Source organism: Sinocyclocheilus grahami, unplaced genomic scaffold (genome assembly GCF_001515645.1).
Source record: "Sinocyclocheilus grahami isolate Dianchi unplaced genomic scaffold, SAMN03320097.WGS_v1.1 scaffold152.1, whole genome shotgun sequence".
Taxonomy (NCBI): Eukaryota; Metazoa; Chordata; class Actinopteri; order Cypriniformes; family Cyprinidae; genus Sinocyclocheilus; species Sinocyclocheilus grahami.
The window spans coordinates 2,423,360-2,444,804 of NW_015505331.1; the positions used below are offsets into that span (position 1 = coordinate 2,423,360).

General features: G+C 35.9%; 1 protein-coding gene across 2 annotated transcripts; it reads left to right on the forward strand.

Moving 5' to 3' along the window:
• Positions 1-2,551: 2,551 nt before the first annotated feature.
• On the forward strand, positions 2,552-16,355 carry LOC107592332 (transport and Golgi organization protein 2 homolog). Of its 2 annotated transcripts, none has more exons than XM_016281822.1 (8): positions 2,552-2,599; positions 2,696-2,784; positions 5,747-5,866; positions 7,579-7,693; positions 14,044-14,111; positions 14,295-14,445; positions 15,980-16,084; positions 16,219-16,355. In XM_016281822.1, exons 1-8 carry the CDS (start codon positions 2,595-2,597, stop codon positions 16,337-16,339), a joined length of 774 nt encoding a protein of 257 aa, XP_016137308.1. In that variant the 5' UTR covers positions 2,552-2,594; the 3' UTR covers positions 16,340-16,355. The 2 variants fall into 2 exon arrangements, with proteins under 2 accessions (XP_016137308.1, XP_016137310.1); XM_016281824.1 differs by having other exon boundaries at positions 14,298-14,445.
• Positions 16,356-21,445: the final 5,090 nt, after the last annotated feature.

Genomic DNA, 21,445 nt, shown 5'->3' on the forward strand with positions numbered 1-21,445 from the left:
TAAAAAAATACAGTAAAAATACTAATATTGTGAAACGTTATTGCAGTTTAAAATCACGTAACATTTCTTATTATTATCAATGTTGAAAACAGTTGTGCTGCTCAGTATGTTACTGGAAGCTATGATATATTTTTTTAGGATTCTTTGTTGAATAGAAAGTTCAAAAGAACAGCATTTATTTGAAAACCGAAATCTGAAATATCTTTACAATGTTACTTTTTACCAATTGAATGTGTCCTTACTGAATAAAAGTTAATTTCTTAAAAGAAAAAAAACTTACTGACTGCACATTTTTGTCAATGGTACTGTATATTATATTTTTAATACTTTTAGCAACAGTGCTGTTTAGTAAAATCCTCTTTTGATAGTTGCATTTTTTTAATTCATTCTCCGGTACATGTGACATGTAGGTAAGTATGGTGTCCCATACTTGGAATTTGTGCTCTGCATTTAACCTATCCAAGTGCACACACACAACTTGAACACACACCCAGAGCAGCGCCCGGGGAGCATTTGGGTCTCACCTCAGTCGTGGTATTGAAAGTGGAAGAGAGCTCTGGTCATTCACTCCCCCCACCGACCTGCCGGACCTGAGACTCGAACCCGCGACCTTTGGGTACAAGTCTGACTCTCTAACCATTATAGCTGCAGAAGGGATGTTGCAAAGTACCAGTAGTGATGATAACCGTGATATTTAAAAAATAAAAAATTGATATCATGTTAAAACTACACATACAATATTATTGAAAATAATCCAGCACCAGTAACTTGATCCTCCATCTGACAATCCAGTTGGCAGCTACAGTATGTCAAATTGCAGGTTTATTTTTTTTAGCAAGTTTAAAAGTTTGTTTTCTCATTGATTCATTTTCAAATTATTTATTTCTAATTGAGTAAATATTATGTAAAATAAATACAAATTTAATTTACATTTCATACTTCATTTATATAGCACATGTTATTTGCTATCTTTAAATTAAATAGTGTTTTATTATATCGGCTTTATATTAACCACTAGGGCTGGGTATCGAGTTCAATACTTTTTAGGCACCAACCGAAATGCCTCGATACCATCGAGTATCGAAAAACGTCTCGTCGTTCGGTACCAAATTTCGATACCTAAGGGGTTAATCTCATCAGCGTCAGTGAGCCAATAAGCCTGCAGCACTAGCCGGTGTGTTCGACTCGAATAGGTGCGGCGCAGATCGATCAGTGTTTGACATCCACGAGAGCGATTCGAAAGCACACGGAGCACTCTGCTCTCTTTAGCTCTCGTGGTACTATAATACACAGATAGGTCTGCACAGTCAGTCCGCGTCAAGTTGAACACACCTACTAGTTTACACCGGTTACACTCAGAGATGTAGCGCACACGTGAGGCTGTAGTGTGAATGCATCCCAGCCCCCTTAGATGTAAGGCAACATTTACACTGGTGTGTTTATGTTTTAAAATGAAAATTATCCTCGTCATACTGGCGTTTCCACTGCATTTCAAGCCGGCTTTCCATTATATTCGACAAGCGACACACCAGTCATTTAGTCATTCATTTCCAATGTAGAGCGGGAGCTGCGTGGAGTTCCGATCATATGCAGATGTCCGTTCATACTACACAACCGAAAGCGCGTGTTACGTGAGCATTCATGCAAACTGTAGCATCATGCTACATAAGACAATAAATAAGATTTATATTCCGCTTGTACTCAAAACTCACTTTAAATCACCATTGAGTGTTTGTAATAACTTCCGATTGCCGTCGAATATGTGTTTTTGCCATGTAATGTTGCTGAAATGAAATATGTTATTACCTCTGACTCTGAGTCAGAGCAGCGATCATGGAAGAGAGAACACTGGCAGACACTAGTGTAAATGTAGCCTGACAGATGTGTAAACTGAAGACTATTTGAGCTTTATTAAAACTATTTGCACTGATTTATGATTTTGAACAATACCCAGCCCTATTGACCACCCTGATCTCTAAAATATTGACATCGGCCATCAATATCAAAATCGGTATCGATCGACCACTACTCAGAAGTGGTTAACATAAACTTGCAGTCCATTCATGCAGTTACCTTTAAATTTATAATTATTAAATTCTTTAAAATTTTGTTTTAAAAAAGCCTCCTTACAGAATATGTGGTTGACATTTCACAGGTGCCTGACACCCCAAGGACCCCAAATTACTTAGTTCAACATGCAAGATATAAACGAATATTCCATTGCACTGGATATTAATGACAAAGAGGCATCAACAGAGAATCAGGCCTGAGCAGAGACAATAAAGCCACGCACAGCAGCTTTCAGCATCACAGCTGAGCCTTCTCTAGGCCTTAGGTGTATAGCTGGCACAGCAGTCAGTGCTCTCCTGGGATCAGCACGAGATAAACACATTTAGGTGCACATGTGACCTCTGAGCCCATTCAACAGTGCCAGCCTCTGTCTCTCCCCCTCCCACAGGAAGTCTGACTGAAAATCAGCCCTTTATTGGTTAACACAATATCCATTATCCACGGGTAACACGTTACAAAGCACAGCATTACAGTTTTTCTCATTTATGAGGCTATAAGGATGATTCTAAAGGTGGTCTGTTATAATGATGTGTGTTATTATAGAAATTATATGTTATGAGTATGATTGTATAGGAAGGATACTGTGAAAGAGATTGTGATGTCACCTTCATCTTTTTTTGTGCAGGCTTATTCTGGCTGCTAACAGAGACGAGTTCTACAGCAGACCGTCCAAAGCTGCAGACTTCTGGGGCAGCAACAATGAGATCCTCAGCGGTAAGGATCAGTCTTATTTTTCAAATGTTAGACAAATATTTAATATCCAAAGTCCCGTTTTTATCTCAGCTATGTTCTGAGACTTATTGACTTAGCTGTGTCACTGAGGAATTCAGATGTTGGTTTTTACAGGAGAGTTTGCCTGAACTGCATATAACTGAGTTCCTACAGTTTAGGTTGAACAAGAGTTTCTTCAAGAGTCTTTTGCTTAAACACAGCCCTTATTGTGTCTCACAGAGCCAGACATTTGGCTATCTGCATGATGTCTAATCCATGATGCATGTCATTCTGGTCAAGAACAGCCCACTTAGAGCACAGATTGTTTCATTTTTTTCCAATTAATTTGCTACTAAATAGCTAGTTAAGTAGTGTGGTTGTGTAGTTTATCACAAAGGTTTTTTTTTTGGTACAATATTTTGACTATCCACAAACTAGCTATTCGAATAGTGTAGTTGGCTAGTTTATCTAGATTTTTTTTCTAATATTTGTTTAGGTTTGATATTTTTACTATTTGTCCACAAACGAACTAGTCAAATGATGTGGTAGGCTAGTTTGCCTAGACTTTTTTTCCCCCTAATTTTCATTTTAGCTTTAATATTTTAACTATTTGTCCACTAACTTGCTAGTCGAGTGGTATGGTTTGCTAGCTTGCCTATTTTTTTTTTTCTTTTAATTTTTATATTAGCTTTGATATTTTTAGTACCTTTGCACTCAAGAGGCAGATCTTGTGCTTTTTAGCCTATTATTTAATTCAGAAAATATCAGTAAATTCTGTTTGTGAATATCTAGATTACTTGCTACTATGTGTTTTACATTTCAAAGATTTGATGCCACTGGGAAAATGGCAAAATCCAATTCTTCAAACTACTTCATGCCGGTTTAAACTGCATCATCTAGTGAGTCAGTGATTATTTGTCAGAACATTCAGTTTGGAGAGAATTATTGAAGATTATATTTTCCTGAGGAAACACTGAATCATTTAGAAGATAAGCTGGTTGCATCTACTGCTTGAGGGGTTATGATTATGTTTAAGTCTCTTGCATCATGCCTCAGTAGTGAGAATTCAGTCATAATCAATGTGACGTTAGGAGAGGAAAAGGTAATCATCCACATTTGTTTAAGTGTCCATTGTCGGGATTCAGCTGACCACCCTCAAGGAGTAAGAACTGTTCAATTGACTGATAACCCACAGTCTGCTAAACAATACATCCCAGAACAAAAATCAGTCATTCCCCTGGCTCCACAAGATCATTGTTTTTTTTCCTGTCCATGTTCTGCCATTCAGTCCTTGGATCAGACAGAATTGGATGACCTTTAATTCATGGGTGCTTTTATGTGTAGTTTTAGAAATAAATTCTGCTGCTAAGGAAAAAGCCCTTACCTGTTTGAAGGAGTGAAGTATGGGGTATGGATGAGAAATGTTGGATGAGAATTTAGCTGAAAGATTGTATGAAACTGAAATGGTCATAGTCTTTGGGTGAAGATGAGAAGGCCAGGTATTTTAAAGATAATATTGGATCTGTTGTCCTGTGAATTGAAGCTAAATGTTACTATTATTTAAGGGGTCATATGATGTTGCTAAAAATAACATTATTATGTGTATTTGGTGTAATGAAATGTGTTTATGCGGTTTAAGGTTTAAAAAACTTATTATTTTCAACATACTGTACATTATTGTTTCTCCTCTATGCCCTGCCTTTCTGAAATGTGTCGATTTTTACAAAGCTCATCGGTCTGAAAAGCAAGGTGTGCTCTGATTGGCCAGCTATCCAGTGCGTTATGATTGGCCGAATTCCTCAAGCGTGTGACGGAAATGTTATGCCCCTTACCATACTGTGATGCTGTGTCCCGGAGCGACAAGACAAAAACATTAAAAGCCATTATAAACGTTACATTATAAACGAGGCATTTGTTGCATCCAGTGGACACATAATTACGGATTATAATGATTTATACTTTCTTTTTACATGTTGCGTTGCATCGCGCCGCGTAAACATGAAACCATGTCTGCATTTGTGATCAGAGCAATGACAAACAACAAGCGATACTCTACACTGCTCAAAACTCGCGTTTGAATCATCAGTGGCAAATTCTTTAAATATGAAAATGTACTTACAGTCTGTGAGTCAGAACAGCCGGCATTGTAGTCTACTCTCCCAGGATCAGGAAACAGTCCTCCATAAAATGCGTTGCACACATCTGAATATTTGGGTTGAACTGTTCTGGAACAGTGTTGTAAATACAACTTAACCACTGATTTCTAGTCGTGTCCTCTTTTGGAAGGCCAAACAAAGTAGTTTTGCTTTTGCAACGAAACACACAGCGTCTTCACAACATGGCGGTGGCAACAACAATAAAGTTACACCTTCTTTCTTTGCGTGAACATTTGGGCGGCGTTATGCAAATCTTCCCACACAGTGACGTAGACATGTGGGGGCATGTTTAAACGAGGTGTTTTAGGAGGGTGTGGACCAGTCTTAACTTTTATAAAGAATATCTCTTTGGGTTTGAGACTTTAGTCTTTGCAACTTTAGGGATCTTATCTATTCACGAACCGCTTGTAACACTCCAAAGAGAAAGGAAAACTTGAAATCGCATCATATGACCCCTTTAATGGGCCTATCACTAAATATGAATCACTCTGTGGTTTTGCTGTGTAGTTTTGCATGAAGCTATCTAGCGCTGTTGTTTTTCAGTTGATTCAGTTGTTCAGAATTTCTCCTCTTTTCAAAGCACTAGATCAGTGTGCTTGGGCCTATAAAGTACTTTGTTTTCTTTTCAGTATCAAGATGAAAAATATTATTCTGTAACTTTCAGTCCAGGTCATTCTTGGTGAACATTCCTGAGCTATTCGGTACATCTAAATCTGATCTCCTGCTGGTTTTATTATTATAGCCAGCAGACAGGATTTAATGTCACTTCGACATTAAATCACAATGTGATTTTTGTTTTCTGTCATTAGGTCTGGACCTGGAAGAGGGAAAGGAAGGCGGATCGTGGCTGGGAATTAGCAAACGAGGGAAACTGGCAGCACTGACCAATTACCTGGATGCACGGCAAAATCCTGACGCTCAGGGGAGAGGTAGTGCAGATCTTTCACCCATTTGTATTAATGTACTCTACTATTACTGAGCAGTTGACTAGACACACTTAATCAACGTATTACCCTCATAAATTACTCTTAATAGTAGCATAATTCACCTTTGAAAAGCCTTCATCATCCATGTATTTTCTGTTCAAGTAAGCAGGCATGCAGAGATTATTTTCCTGTTTTATATATGTATATATATGCGTGTATAAAAAAACGGCTCAAGCAGTTCGAGTCTCATTAAAATTTGCTATATGCAAACATATATCATGGACTAATATACTGAAGAGTCTTATGCAACAAACACCTCTATACATGCACACCTCCAAATCCTTTTTTTATGTATTGTCTTATAATACACAAGCATAAAGCTGAAACAAATTTGACCAAAGAACAGAAGTGCTGAGAAAGTAAAAACAGCCCAGAGGTGCTTGTACAAAATACTTTCTCACAAATAAAAAATATATTAGATTTTCAAATCAGCAAAAGAAGTAATAACAATAACTAGATTTTTACATTTTTCTGAAGAAAATGTGAGTGGTGCTTGCCTGTGCAAAAATCAAAGATGATGATAGAAATTGCCACATTTTTCACAATTTCCTATAATAGTTCTGTAACATTCTAGATATGGCCGGGGACTGGAATTTTTGTCCGTCTTATCAAGGTGATGCTATGCGGATGCTAAGACCTTCTTAGCGTTTTTTAGCATGTTGCTATTTGTTAGGGTAATCTGGTTGGTGGTTAAACCATATTAATAGAAAGAGCCCATGAATAAGTGTCTTGGTTTATGGAAAGTCATGGCACACTTCACAGTAAAAACTGTATGATTTGAGGTATCATTCATCAGAGGTTTACAACAAACCTTTGACAGAGAGCAATAATAATAGAGATACTTGTATTTGCAAGAAACACTAACAATAATTATAATAATGTAAAAAGAAACTAAAAGAAATTAAAAGAAAGTACTATCCACATGCGCCACCAGAGTACTTTGATGTTTAATAGATGGTTCTTCAGATCAGTTGAGATTAAAATTACCCTAGTTTTAACACATCATTGCAGATTTTTTACTTTTTCACCTACATTTTCAAATTTCGCTGCTCCAATATGAAGCTTATTCTAATGATGTAGTTTTTCTTTACTCATAACCCACCATGCTGAAGAAGTTAGGCTGGATATTAAGTGGAGTTGCCTTAATTGTGTTATTCTTAATGATTGCTGACATGTTATGGGTGGTGAGGCCGGAGACGTGAACAGCTGTTCACTGCAGATCTCCACTCAGCTGAACTAGACTCCTCACTGTCATCACTCCAATGTCTGTTTAGGTTCTTCAAGGCCTCTTTATAAGCTGACACCTCGCTAGCACTTACCATCAAAAGCATGTCGAACACACCCCACCCCACCCCTCTGTTCCCAAGCCATGTCACTAAATATAATGCAAACAACCCAGCTGTTATTTGGATGGTTGTACACAACAGCTGCGTGCAAGAGCTGGAGCAATATGGCTCAGTACATGTTGTTCAACAAATTGCGTTCATTTGAGCAATTAGTTCTCTAAATCTGCCTAAATGACTTATTTGAGAGTGGACAAAATTAAATGACCTTCACCAAGCAGTTCACAACCCATTCTTCCTCTTTCACAATCCATGGTTGTAATAAATTGGATTATTGATACACGCTTGTCTGCATTTATCATTTTTACTCAGGTTCCCTGGTGTCCAACTATTTGATGGATAACTTGGACAGTTTTGCGTACCTCCGTAAAGTGTCTTCAGAAGCTCATTTATATAATGGCTTCAATCTCCTTACTGCTGACTTCAGGTGAGTGGTGGAAGGCAAATCTTGGTTGGCTCTTGTCATTATCTATAACCTTGCTTAAATGGTGAATACATCAAAATAATCATAAATGGTTTACTGTTAGCGATTTCCCTCAATTCGTGAAAGCATTTCAATTCAAACTCATTCAAAGAGGTGTTTTTTCTGTTTTAATCTGTTTGGTGTTGAGGTGAATTTGTTATATTTGTTGGAGTGTTTGGTGGCAAATACAGTCATAATTTAGTTTAGTTATCATAGTACATCAAACTTTAATTATTACCAGACTCTAAAAGATCATTTAAATTAGACATTTAATGAAGTGGCTTATTGATTGAAGTTCTGTCAAATAATAAAACCTGAAATGCCATTGATTCTTACATTTAAAGAAAGAAAATTAAATGATAATGTGATGCCATTCTTATGTCAGTCTTTCAGTTAAATCCAATTAAATCATGTACATTTCAGATGTCAGTTTACTAATTAAAACCACTTGTCACTAATTCTAACCAAGTCTGTTTAAAGAGATGCAAAGTTTTGAGAAATAACTATAAGTGAAGTGCCTCTCTTTCATGATCTCACTTTCTTTATCATTTGTTATGAGGATGACATGACAGTGATGATACTGTCTTAAGCTCTGGAGTCCTTAAGAGGGACAGCAGGCACTGGTGCCGCCACCTGCTCTCCATATACCGAAGCTCAAGAAATCTATTTAGAATATAGTCCGAACAGATGGCGAGTTTCCAGCAGCGTGACTTTCTCAGAACATAGTAATTTGAGGCGATTTAAAGGGATACTCCACCCCAAAATGAAAATTGTGTCATGAATCACTTACCCCCATGTTGTTCCAAACCCCTAAAAGCTTTGTTCGTCTTTGGAACACAATTTAAGATATTTTGGATGAAAACCGGGAGGCTTGTGACTGTCCCATTGACTGCCAAGTAAATTACACTGTCAAGGTCCAGAAAAGTCTGAAAGACATCGTCAGAATAGTCCATCTGCCGTCAGTGGTTCAACCGGAACGTTATGAAGCGACGAGAATACTTTTTGTACGCGAAGAAAACAAAAGGGATACTCTTAAAGTATCCCTTTAAGAAGATGGGTTTCATGATTCCACATATTAAAGGTAAAAATTATGACATTTATTGAAATAATTCATGTTTTTTGTGTGTAAAATACCATAATGCTGGTTCAGTGTAGAGGATGTCTATTTTATATTGCATTAACAAACTAGTAGCCTAAGAATGCATTCACAGTTCACTGTAACATGAACAACAGCAATAGGAGTGAACACATACACTATAGCTGAGTAGTGTTCATTGATTTGATTGACGCTGCCATGTGTATTTATCTAGATATTAGGATGTACTTAAAACTCTTCGATTGTGTTGTCTCTTGTTTTTAAATTAATCATCTCCTACCTTTTTATTCAGTGTTACTAATATTTTCCATGTTTTTTCTGTTGTGACCATTATCATTTAAGGAAAACTGTCCTCTTTATTTCTTTTAATTCTTCCAGATACATTAATCACAGTAGTTCACCGTGTGCTAGAGACTTGGGGCAAGACATCATCACCCCATCATTTAGCTTGCTGAAAGGCTGTCTGCTAATGTAGTGATGGATTACTTAAGTCCATGCTGTCATCTGAGGGACTGGGAGGGATAATATTTGTCCATTTGTCTCTTCAAGCGGGTATTTATAAACAGAAAATACATTGGAAGGCCACTCAGACTCCCAAACCCAGTAATGAAACTGAAGGCGATAGCCATGCAGAGTGTTATTAATTTGTTTACCCTTTTAACAAACAAGATCATTATTGAGCTTATCGGACTCTCCCTTTCTTTCCTTGGCCACAAAGGACAAAATGATACATGTCCAGATAAACTCTGAGGAATTACAATGGGCATTTTGTGCTGAAATCAATACAACTGTCTTCTGTAAATAGAGACGGCCTTTCTAAAAGAATAAAGAGGTTTTGTTTGTTCCTCTACAGGGATGTGACTGACAACACTGATAATTGCCTTATGTTTTATATGATATTTCAGCCCAATGAAACATGTTTCTGCTTGTTTAGATCAGGCTTGGTATTAAAATTCCTCTTTGAGTGTGCTGCTCACCGCTTTCACATATAGACCATATAGATTCTTTCAAGGGCTCATTTCATGAGGAATCAAATTTTCCTTGAACTTTGGAGATTAAAGTGTTCGTTCTGTACATTTCAGCACTTCCTCCCCAGTGAAAAAGGACAATTTATTGTAACAGGGCTGCAAAAAATAGCTCATTCTTTAACTTTCTTTTGGGGTCAGTAAGATTTTTTTAAATGTGGTTTTAAAAAGTATTTTATGCTCACCAAAGCCTCATTTATCTGATCAGAAATATAGTATAAACTGTAATTTGTGACCCTGGACCACAAAACCAGTCATAAGGGTCACTTTTTCGAAATAAGCTTTCCATTGATGTATGGTTTGTTAGGATAGGACAATATTTGGCTGAGAGGTTTGTTAGGATAGGACAATATTTGGCTGAGATACAACTATTTGAAAATCTGGAATCTGAGGGTGCAAAAAAATCAAAATATTGAGAAAATCGCCTTTAAAGTTGTCCAAATTATAGATTTACAGTAGGAAATTTACAAAATATCTTCATGGAACATGATCTTTACTTAATGTCCTAATGATTTTTTGGCATAAAAGAAAAATGAATCATGTTGACCCATACAATGTATTTTTGGCTATTGCTACAAATATACCCCAGAGACATAAGACTGGTTTTGTGGTCCAGGGTCACATATTATAAATAAATATTATTTAAAACAATATTTTTTTAATTAAGTTGTAAAAATGTGAAATAGTTTTCTCTTTTTATGTATTTTCAAATGTAATTAAATTCTCTGTTGACACCACTGAATTTTCAGCAGCCATTACGCCAAATCTTCAGTGTCACATGATACTTCAGAAATCATTCTAATATGCTGATATGCTTTAGAAAGGTTTCAAAACAAAACAGTTGTGCTGCTTAATGTTTTGGGGAAATTGTGATAAAAAATTCTTTGATTAATATAAAGTTCAAATGAACTGCATTTATTTGATTTTTTTTTAACTATTGAATGGAAGACTTATATTAACCAAACTTTAATCAAACGTTCCTTGATCATTGGAGATTAAAGTGTTCATTTTGTAAGTTTCAGAACTTCATCCCTAGTGAGAAAAGACCATTTACTAAAACGGAGTGGCAAAAATGACTGGTTCTGTACTTCCTCAACTTTCTGATGTCAGGCAGATTACTTTATTTTAACACATGCACATGTGACCACCCACATTTACGCTATGTCAATGATGCCTATTCAGTCAAGGTGGGGTAATGTAGAGGAAGTAAGATTGGTTCTATCTGTGTTGAGCTGTTTTGTTTTGATCCTGTCAGAATGTAATGCAGGCTTTGCATAGAGCCTGCTTTGAAGAATGAAGCTGTTAAAAAAATAGCTTGGAGCTAAAAGCAAACCTGCAGTTCACAAATAAATGTTTCTAATTTCACGTGCAAATAGGGCATTTGCACTGAAGGGAGAGCAGTAACTACTTAAAAATAATAACAATAAAACATATAAAAATATACACCATTTTTTTAACATTCTAACAACTGGACATTATGAAAAAATAAAAACGAGTAGAAATAAAAAGATATATTAAAAAATGTATGATATAATATGACCTGATAAATCTTTAAACTGATTTTTAAACTTTAACTTGGATTTGTTTTCTGTATATTATAATTATTATATTATGTTACTATATATTGTGTATGGAATTGATGGATGTAGCTGGATAGGGTTACTGTTATGAGTGTAGTTATAATTAGATTCCTGAAAGTTGGTATGATAGATGGGTGTGTAACCCTAATATTTTTGTCTGCTGACTAGTTGACTGGCTGTTTTAGCTGTGTAAGGCTTGGTCTTTCTGGTCCAAATCTCAGAACAAAATCACCTTGACATAATGCTTAAAACTGGTAACTTGAGTTTATTTTGCGAAATAATATTAATAAAAGCGTGTCTCTGGAACAAAATTCATTTGTAACTTGATCTGATTGTTGATTTTCTAGCAATGATTGTACTGCATTAATACATCATTAGAAAGCTATTTGGCTTTTATGCCCCAGTGTTTAGAGTCTTTCAGTGCAATTAATGCATTAGTGGAGATAGATAAGGCCATTATTAGAAGGTATTTTGTGTGTGCCAGTGTAGTTTGCTCAAATTAAGTTATTTTTATAGACTCAGCTGGCGTAATGGGGAGTTATGTATATTTAAACAATAAGACACAAGAAATAAACAGTAGTTACAGATGTTTTGTGTCATTGCTTTTACTATATTATGTATTTTAGCATGTCTGGAATGTTACATTGACCAATCATCATCCCGGTCCAGAACTAATCATTTAATAAGTATATAATATAAACAATATGTTGAACTTGTAAATAAATAAAACTGAATACAGAGAGAAAATCAACTTTGTAATCTCTTCAGTGCACTAAATCCTCCAAAAAAAAGTAATGTAGTTCAGCAAAATGCCATTTCACATTCACTGGAAGATTCCTAAAACAGATGTGGTTTTACTGAAAGTCGGCATTCTGCATACTTATTTTATCCCTAGTACATATACAACGGGGTCTAGTCTCCAGAGTTCTGAGGCTTCTGAAGTCCTTTCCTCGCTGTCTGACTTTCTCTTCATCGTGGTTTGTCATCGCTGTCAAACTGTTCCACCAGCATTATTGATGTTTCTCTCAAAGTGCTTTCAGAAACCCTAAATTGGCCATTTCTCCTTTCATAGCCGTCCTCCTGTGTCTCCTGGGCCAATAAAATGTCCTCTGAAACACATGGCTATATCACCATAGTTCCATCAGGAGTAATGTGCTTCATTGAGGATCCATCCACTAGATTCATGTGTATGAAAACAGGAACATGTCTAATCAGATAAATTGTGATTATGATATAGTGACTGAGCTCATACATACAAACTAAAAGGAGATTCTCTCTCCTCCTTAAATACAGACTGATATTTAAGGAGGAGAGAGACTGATTTAGGAAGATTTATTTCATGAGCTGATGAAGGACAGAGACTTTCTATTCTACTCGTTCTGTCTGTCTGTCTGTTCTGTCATTCTATCTATGTATCGTTATGTCTATCTGTCGTTCTTTCATTCTATCTATTGTTCTATCTATCTGTCTATAACAAAGCATATGGAAAATGTCTGTATAATGTTTATTTGTGTGTGTGTGTGTGTGTGTGTGTGTGTGTGTGTTTGTATAATAAATGGCTTATTTTGTTTTTGTGAGTTTTGATACTATATTAGTTAGAATGTATTGATTTGCACTGTGTAACCCTAAACTATATGCATATTTATATGATAAATGACTTGTTTTGTTTGTGCATGTTTTGCTACTTTATTAATTAGGATATGTTGATTTGCACTGACGTATTCTACAGTTCTATATATATATATATGCATTACATAACTATGTAAATTTGGTTCACATTATGGACCTATTTGCATTCATAACATAATTATGTATTCATCAGTGAGAGTAATTCATTTAAAACCAGTTACGATGTTTTAAGTAAATAAGACCTATCAGTTGTGTCAGTTCTTAAAACTTATATTTTCCAAGCGTTGCAACTAATCAATTAGTATTAGAAACTAACCGATTAAGTTAGTATATATACTAAGTATATATACACATCCATTCAAAAGTATGGGGTATAGATTTTTTTTTTCTTTTTAAGAAAGGATGAAGGATCAAGGATGCGTTGATTAGATCAAGTGACATTAAAGACATTTATAATGCTGCAAAAAATTTATATTCCAAATAAATGCTGTACTTTTGAACTTTGTAATGTAATGTTTGTCTTTTTAAATTGTAATGCTTCACAATGTTTTTGTTTTTCATCAAATAAATGCATCCTTGATGAGCATAAGAGACTTCTTTCAAAAACATAAAAAATGTTACCAACCTGTGTGTGTGTGTTTGTATAATAAATGGCTTATTTTGTTTTTGTGAGTTTTGATACTATATTAGTTAGAATGTATTGATTTGCACTGTGTAACCCTAAACTATATGCATATTTATATGATAAATGACTTGTTTTGTTTGTGCATGTTTTGCTACTTTATTAATTAGGATATGTTGATTTGCACTGACGTATTCTACAGTTATATATATATATATATATATATGCATTACATAACTATGTAAATTTGGTTCTGTGTTTACAATGACAAATGATGCAAAAATAGCTGTAAATATGTGTTTAATTGTGTTTTAGCAGTGAGCACTAACTATTTTTTTTTCTCGCTGTTTTGTTGGATGCAGGGCCAATGAAGACACATTGTGTTACTATGGAAACAAGGGCAGTTCAGAGCCCATTCATCTCAAAGCAGGTTTGTTCAGTCCCTCGGTTAGCGCTCTGTGTTCAGATGCTAGTGGTCTTGCATAAAGCACTGCTGTTTACAGTGTTCCACCTACCGTCTGCAATACAGACCACTTTCACTCGTTCAGCACCAGATTGGTGGGTGTGTCTCACTCAAAGCTCATAGGAAGTGATGGATGATTGTTTGTTTCAGCAGGAATCTACGGGTTGAGTAACTCTCTTCTGGAAACTCCGTGGAGAAAACTGCAGCACGGCAAACGGCTGTTCACCAGCGTAGTGAACAAAACACTGTCCCCTGATGGCTTAGTGCAAGAACTGCTCCATATCCTCAATAATGAGGAGCTGTAAGTGTGCACACTCCTTCATTATGAAAATGAGTATTCTCTTGCTTTTTTCTTTTGTTTCTCTTTATCTTCCATCTACCTTTATCTTTCTTAAACAAAGAAACCAGCACCCATCCTTTTTGATCCTCAAGAAGCACTTGAGACACAAAGCAAAATGATTATTAGAAAGTTACTTTATAGAATCTTTGAAGCACAAGCAGCATCATTTTTTAAGTCTTTCTTATTTCCTCAGGTTTTATAAGGTGAATGCAGGCAGTATATCATAATTTATTTAGATATTAAAAAGCAGCTCTTCAGAGCCACATACTGGATGAGTCCAAGCCTTACTTCCATGTTAAGCATAGTTGTTTTTCAATATTTTTTATTACAGATTTCTTTTTTCAGATTTGATCACTTTAAGTTTTCAGAGACAGTGTCACGTGTGTATAACTTTGTTTGTGTTTGAAGGCATGGAAGTGAGAGCGGGGGCTCCAGGGAGTTTTATACATTTGTGACAGACAGATTGCCTACCCATGTCAGCAATGAACTTCTAGATCATGTAGATGGATTAATGGGGGTGAAACAGCCGTCTGATTAGACATTATGGACCTATTTGCATTCATAACATAATTATGTATTCATCAGTGAGAGTAATTCATTTAAAACCAGTTACGATGTTTTAAGTAAATAAGACCTATCAGTTGTGTCAGTTCTTAAAACTTATATTTTCCAAGCGTTGCAACTAATCAATTAGTATTAGAAACTAACCGATTAAGTTAGTATATATACTAAGTATATATACACATCCATTCAAAAGTATGGGGTATAGATTTTTTTTTTCTTTTTATGATTTGATTTATATTTAATGTGAATTTAACATTGAAGGTTAATGTGAATATAAACATTGTGAGGCTACTTATCATAACACTTTCATTGTACAGAAAAAGAGCAAAGAAGTGTACTTGATCAAAGAACATTTTCACTGACAGTCTAGAGTTTAAGCACTCTCAAAAACTCCCATTAAAATCACTGAAGCTGTTTACACTGTGAAATTAATATCTTACTTACAGATTCATACACACATCTGCAGTTTGTTGTTTCTAACAAGAGAATTCGCCAGAAAGAGGTATTCAGACAGCGAGCGAGTGAAGGTGTGATGACTCATCTGAACACCTCTGATTGGTCATTGCACTCATAAGCTCAACAGCATCGTGTGTGATTGGTTATAATGCGCAGCGCTGTAAAAACACGTCTGTCTCTGGCTCAGCGCCAGACAGCGAATGCAGGTTTGAATTTTAGCAGCTGTTGATATGACGCGCTGAACAATTTAATCTGGTGTGATTGTATCAAATATAGAAAATATTATTCAGCTATTTTTTGTCTTTTGGAAGTTACAATCAAATTCCACTTGGCTCTAAAATCACTCTGAATGGGCATGACGCGCTTGTATACTTGTAGAATTTCTCTGCATTCTTAAAATGCTCAGGTCTTTATCAAAGCACCAGCATGATTTGTCACACTAGAGTCGTTAGAATGTCACCTCTGCTCTTTCCAGAAACACCCCGGACCCTGCACAGGAAAGTCAAGGTGTGGGCTTCAGTAAGGCCATACTCCGAGCCCTGTCTGCAGTGTGTGTGCGCTCACCAGGATACGGCACAAGGTCCACTCATGCTATTCCTACTCTTACTTCTTTCTCTCTCCATAGAGCAGGGTGACACTCAACCAATTCATGCTGCACTTTCTATTTTACCTCCAATTTTGAAGTTTGACCAGTGTCATATTTTTGTCTCTCAGGACCAATACAGTCATCCTCATCGACCGAGAGGGAAACGTGAGCTTTACGGAGCGCACCATGCTAAACTGTGACCTCACCCAGTGGAGCACAAATAGCTTCCACTTCAAACTGCAAGAATGAGGGCCAGATGCCAGGCCGGGGGAAGAAGACTCTCACGCTGTGCCTTTATCCAGCCACTATCTGCTCAAGCCATGCACCACTGTTTCTACCAATATGAACATCAAGATTTAATTCAGACTTTCCAGTTGAAATAGGAAAGTGGTTCATTATTGCTACTGCTCTGTTCTGTTCTGAGAGGAAGCTTGGTAGCACGTTCTTTTTTTCTAGGTAATTGTTCTTTCTAATAACCAATGGCTCATGAGAAGGCTCACAAGGAATCTGCAGCTACAAACATCAGATTTCCATACAGTTTACAAGACAGACACAGAATTCCAGATTTCTTTCAGGTCAGTTCAAAAAGGTGCGCAGATTCCATCTGAATCTACTCATGAGGTGTGATTTTGAGTTCATGTAATTCAATCTGCAATTATTAATTCATATAGAAGTGGATTAGTTTGAAGAATGTAAAATGTTATTCATCATCCACTGAATCCCAAACAAACTGCCATTGGCATGAAATGCTGTTGGACAGAATCGTTTAAGGAACAAGATGTCTACTGCCAAAGAATGATTGTGTCAGTCACAATCCTTATGAACACAAGAAAATAAATCGTCTTCATAATCTTGCACAATGTAAACTTTACTTGCTATTCAGTGTGGTAGTGATCCACTGTAATACCTTTCACTCAGGAACTCCCTGAGAGCTACTGCCAAAAAAATTGAGACAATTTTTCTTCATCTTAAATTGAAAGGATGTTTTTTTTTTTGTCATATTAAATGAAAACATTTTGATTTCACTTCAAAAGTGTCGAAAGTTTGAAGTCTGTATGGTTTGGTATTTCCATTGCTGCTTTCATAATCTTATCTGATTTCTAATATCAAGGCATCAATGCATTTTGTCAGCTGTCAGGAATCCAATATGATCTTGTCATTTAAAGTCACGTCTATGGTTAATAACAGTGTGCCCGAAATGTAGTATTCAGCTTTTAAATGACAGTTGGCTGTCTTGGCTTTTTGTTATTTTTGTGTGTGCGTGCGTGCGCACGCGTGTGTGTGTGTGTGTGTGTGTTGTCTCTTAGTTAATAACAGTGAAAGATACACATTTTTAGCCAGACCTAATTATCTTTTCTGAACTGACAGCAACAAGGTAGGTAACAGAATACCAAGGTAATGGAAATCAGTCAGGTATTCTGTTGAGTGTCAAGAATAAAAGAGATGCGATTGACCTCACAACATAAAGCTATCATGTTGTTAAATCTATTGCAGCTGTTATTTAATATTGGAATGTGACTGATTGTGGTCTGCTGCCATCTAGGGACAAGTAACATTTTTAAAGCCCAGATGGTTGTGACTGACATAAATGTGTTACTAAATTAAACTACATTTATTTGTGAAAATTGTCTTGAATTATTTAGACAAAGACAATGATCATCACTCAAAAAATTTAATGAGAAACAAAGAAACCCGCTGTTTAGTAGTTTGGTTGCCAATTGTATGTATTACCAAATGATTTTTGATCCGTTTAGATTTACATTTCCAAAGAGTGTAAGGAAATATAAATTTAGAGACAATTTAAAAAAAAGTAATGATTAGGTGTATTAGTCTGAAATGATGAACAAGTCCCACATATATTTTCTTTAGGCTGTATTGATAATATTAATGCATATAAAGAAAGTGATTTTCTGCCTTTAAACAGACACTACAAACACTGAATCAGTAAATATGCTTCTTTAAAATACCTTGATTCCAAATATAAAACACAAAAATGCAAGGAAACGCAAAATAATTATTTATTTAATCAAAAGAAGTCAGTATTTGAAATGATGCTAATATTAACAGATTTTTCATGCCTGGTGGACTGATTTAAATGCATTATTATAACGATTTTGAATACATCATACAGAGTTGAGCTTTTCATAGCAAGAGAGACTGACAAGGAATAATGCATTATTAAAATCTTACAGCAATGTGAGAGCCAAGATGGACCGGCGTGCTATTACTTTTATATCCTTTTTGTACCATGGCTACAACAAGAAAAATGACATGTCACTCCAGACAATATACCCAACCTCACAGTGCACACAATCTGTAGACACAATATCATTTTTTTTATTATTATTATTTTTATTACAAATGTAAAATGTAATACTTTTTGTTTAATTTTTAACAGCATTCATGAAACAGCAAACATGTTAAATATCATACATAAATATATAAAATTGATATATAATTATAGCAAATCATGTGACAACTTGGCCTTAATAAAATGTGGCAAATTGCTCTGATCTGACATTTATGAAAAATATCCTTGCCCTGAGAGCAAAGTTAAACATTTTGGTTGCAGATCCACCTTCACTATAGAGTCTGCTTTTCCATGAACGTGTGCTAATAGTAAGCTTGTGTTTTATTTTTATTTAAAATTTTATTTTATCATTTTTTTTTTCCTCAGGTAATTTCTTCCTTGCAGTTACGCTGTTTGCCTTTGAACGTCGCTGTATTACCGATCTTGGCGCTTTCGAACTCCCTTACATTGGCATTGTGGGTAAAGTAGTCCAGCGAATATTGCGACGCCTTGCAACGTATTCTTTTTAAATGGACAAAGAACTACAATTACAGTGAGGCGCGAGGAACAAGTTTAGTAACAGTGCCTTATCTTAAAGCAACAACCAAGGTTGAGAGAGGTTGGGGGCAGGTGATTGAAGAATTAATGGATGAGAGGAATTTGATCTGTCTGAATGATAGGGGAGGTACACGAATAGACATGAGAACAGGTCAAGAAGCGGTGTTAGATTTAACTCTAACAAAAAGTAGGTTGGGGGAATAATTAACTGGAAGGTATTAAGGAAATGTACTTATAGGCAGTGATCATTTTCCAATTTTGATTGAAATGTGTATGAATAATTGTGTAGAAAGAAATGAGAGAAGAGAAGGGAGATGTAAATATGAGAAAGCTAACTGGACTGAGTATGTGGAAATGGTGGAGGATGGTTTAGACATAAATGAAGATGACATAGAAGCTATAAGTGAGAAAATTATAGGGGTCATGAAAAATGCAGCAATAAGTAATATTCCTAAGAGTAAAGGAAGAAGACAAAAATGGTACCATGGTGGAATAAGGAGTGTGATGAAGCTATTAGAAGAAAAAGGAGAGCATATAAGAAAGTAAGAAGAATGCATAACTATCAAGATTTAATGGAATATAAGAGAGAACAAGCAAAAGTAAAAGAGGTGGTAAGAAGGGCAAAAAGGCTACATTGGAGAGATTTCTGTGACAGAATAGGGAAAAGTACATCAATAGAAGAGGTATGGAATATGATCAGAAGGATGAATGGAATAAGGAAGGAGATAGAATATCATGTTTTAAATGAAGGGGAAGTCATAGCAGTAGAAAACAGTGAGAAAGCAGAAATGTTTTGTAATACATTTATAAAAGTAAACGGTGCGGAAAATCTGACTGAAGAATTTAAGAGGGAAAGGGAGGAAATATTAAAAGAGCATCCTCATCTATTGGACAAAAGAGAGGAAAGAGATAATATAATGGATGTCCCATTTGGAATGATGGAACTAAAACGAGCGCGGAAGAGAATGAGAGAAACTACTCCTGGTCAAGATGAAATCAGCTATTATTTGATCAAGCAGTTAAGTGAGGAATCATTGAGAGTAATGTTAGAATTCTATAATAAAGTTTGGGAAATGGGGGTGCTACCACAAAGTTGGAAAGAGGCACTGGTATTGCCAATAAGGAAACCAGGGAAGGATCCAAGTAAGCCGGCTAATTATAGACCAATAGCCCTTACATCTCATGTAGGGAAAGTGATGGAGAGAATGATAAAGGACAGACTAGTTTATTTTTTGGAAAAAGAAGGAAAATTAGGGTAGGAAGAGGAACTATGGATCCGGTTATGTGTTCAGAAGCGGAAATAAAGAAGGCTCTATCAAATAAAGAATCAGTAACTGCCGTTTTTCGATATTGAAAAAGCCTATGACATGTTATGGAGAGAGGGTTTGATGATAAAATTGGAGGAGATGGGGGTAGGGGGAAGAATGTTTAATTGGATTAGTGACTTCCTTAAACAAAGAGTAATAAGGGTGAGAGTAGGAGACTATCATATCAAGGAGTAATAGAAAATGGCACTCCTCAGGGAAGTGTAATAAGTCCAGTGCTTTTTATAATAATGATAAATGATATGTTTAGTAAGGTGGATAGGAGTATTGGAAGACCACTGTTTGCAGATGATGGGGCTTTGTGGTTCAGAGGAAGAAACAATAAGTTCAATATGGGGAAAATGCAGAAGGCTGTGGATGAGGTAGTGAAATGGTCATACAAATGGGGATTTAAGTTTTCTGTGGAGAAGTCACAAACTTCTATATTTTCTAACAAGAAAGTAGACAGAGAATGGAAGTTAAGAATATATAACAAAGAAATGGCACGAGTAACATCAATTAGATTCCTAGGAATGTGGCTGGATACTAGACTTACATGGAAAGAACATATTGATAAGATAGTGAGTAAGTGTAAAAGAGTTTTAAATGTAATGAAATGTATGGCAGGACAAGAGTGGGGAGCAGATAGAGGGGCGCTTCAAACAGTTTACATAGCAATGATAAGATCTGTGCTAGAATATGGAAATATAGCATATGGGCTGGATGCAAAATCTCAGTCAGAGAAATTGGACAGAATTCAAGCGCAAGCATTGAGAATTTGCTGTGAGGCATATCCAACAACACCTATTGCAGCAATGCAAGTAGAGATAAATGAAATGGCGCTTTATATTAGAAGGCAACAGTTAATGGCTGTATATTGTACAAATCTTAAGAGTCAGGATGAGGTACATCCAACAAAGAAAATACTAGGAATATGTTGGGAACAAGGAATGAATAAACATAAGAGTTTTGGATGGGTTGTAGAAGAAGATATTAAGGAGATGGGGATAAACAATTATAGATGTGTACCAAGAGTAATGTATTCACATAACCCCTTATGGATTCTTCCTCAGCCAGTAGTAGATTTAACATTACTGAAGATAAGACAGAGAGAAGGAAGTAATGAGATGGAAGTAATGAGAGCAAAGGAGTAGTTAGGACTTATGTATGGAAATAATATACGGATATACACAGATGCCTCCA

What these genes read in the sequence shown, in the direction of transcription:
- LOC107592332 (XM_016281822.1), top strand. An exon ending in TCCTGACGCTCAGGGGAGAG is followed by an intron (nt 5,867 to 7,578) that starts GTAGTGCAGATC and finishes ATTTTTACTCAG; the next exon opens with GTTCCCTGGTGTCCAACTAT. An exon ending in TCACCAGGATACGGCACAAG is followed by an intron (nt 16,085 to 16,218) that starts GTCCACTCATGC and finishes TTTGTCTCTCAG; the next exon opens with GACCAATACAGTCATCCTCA.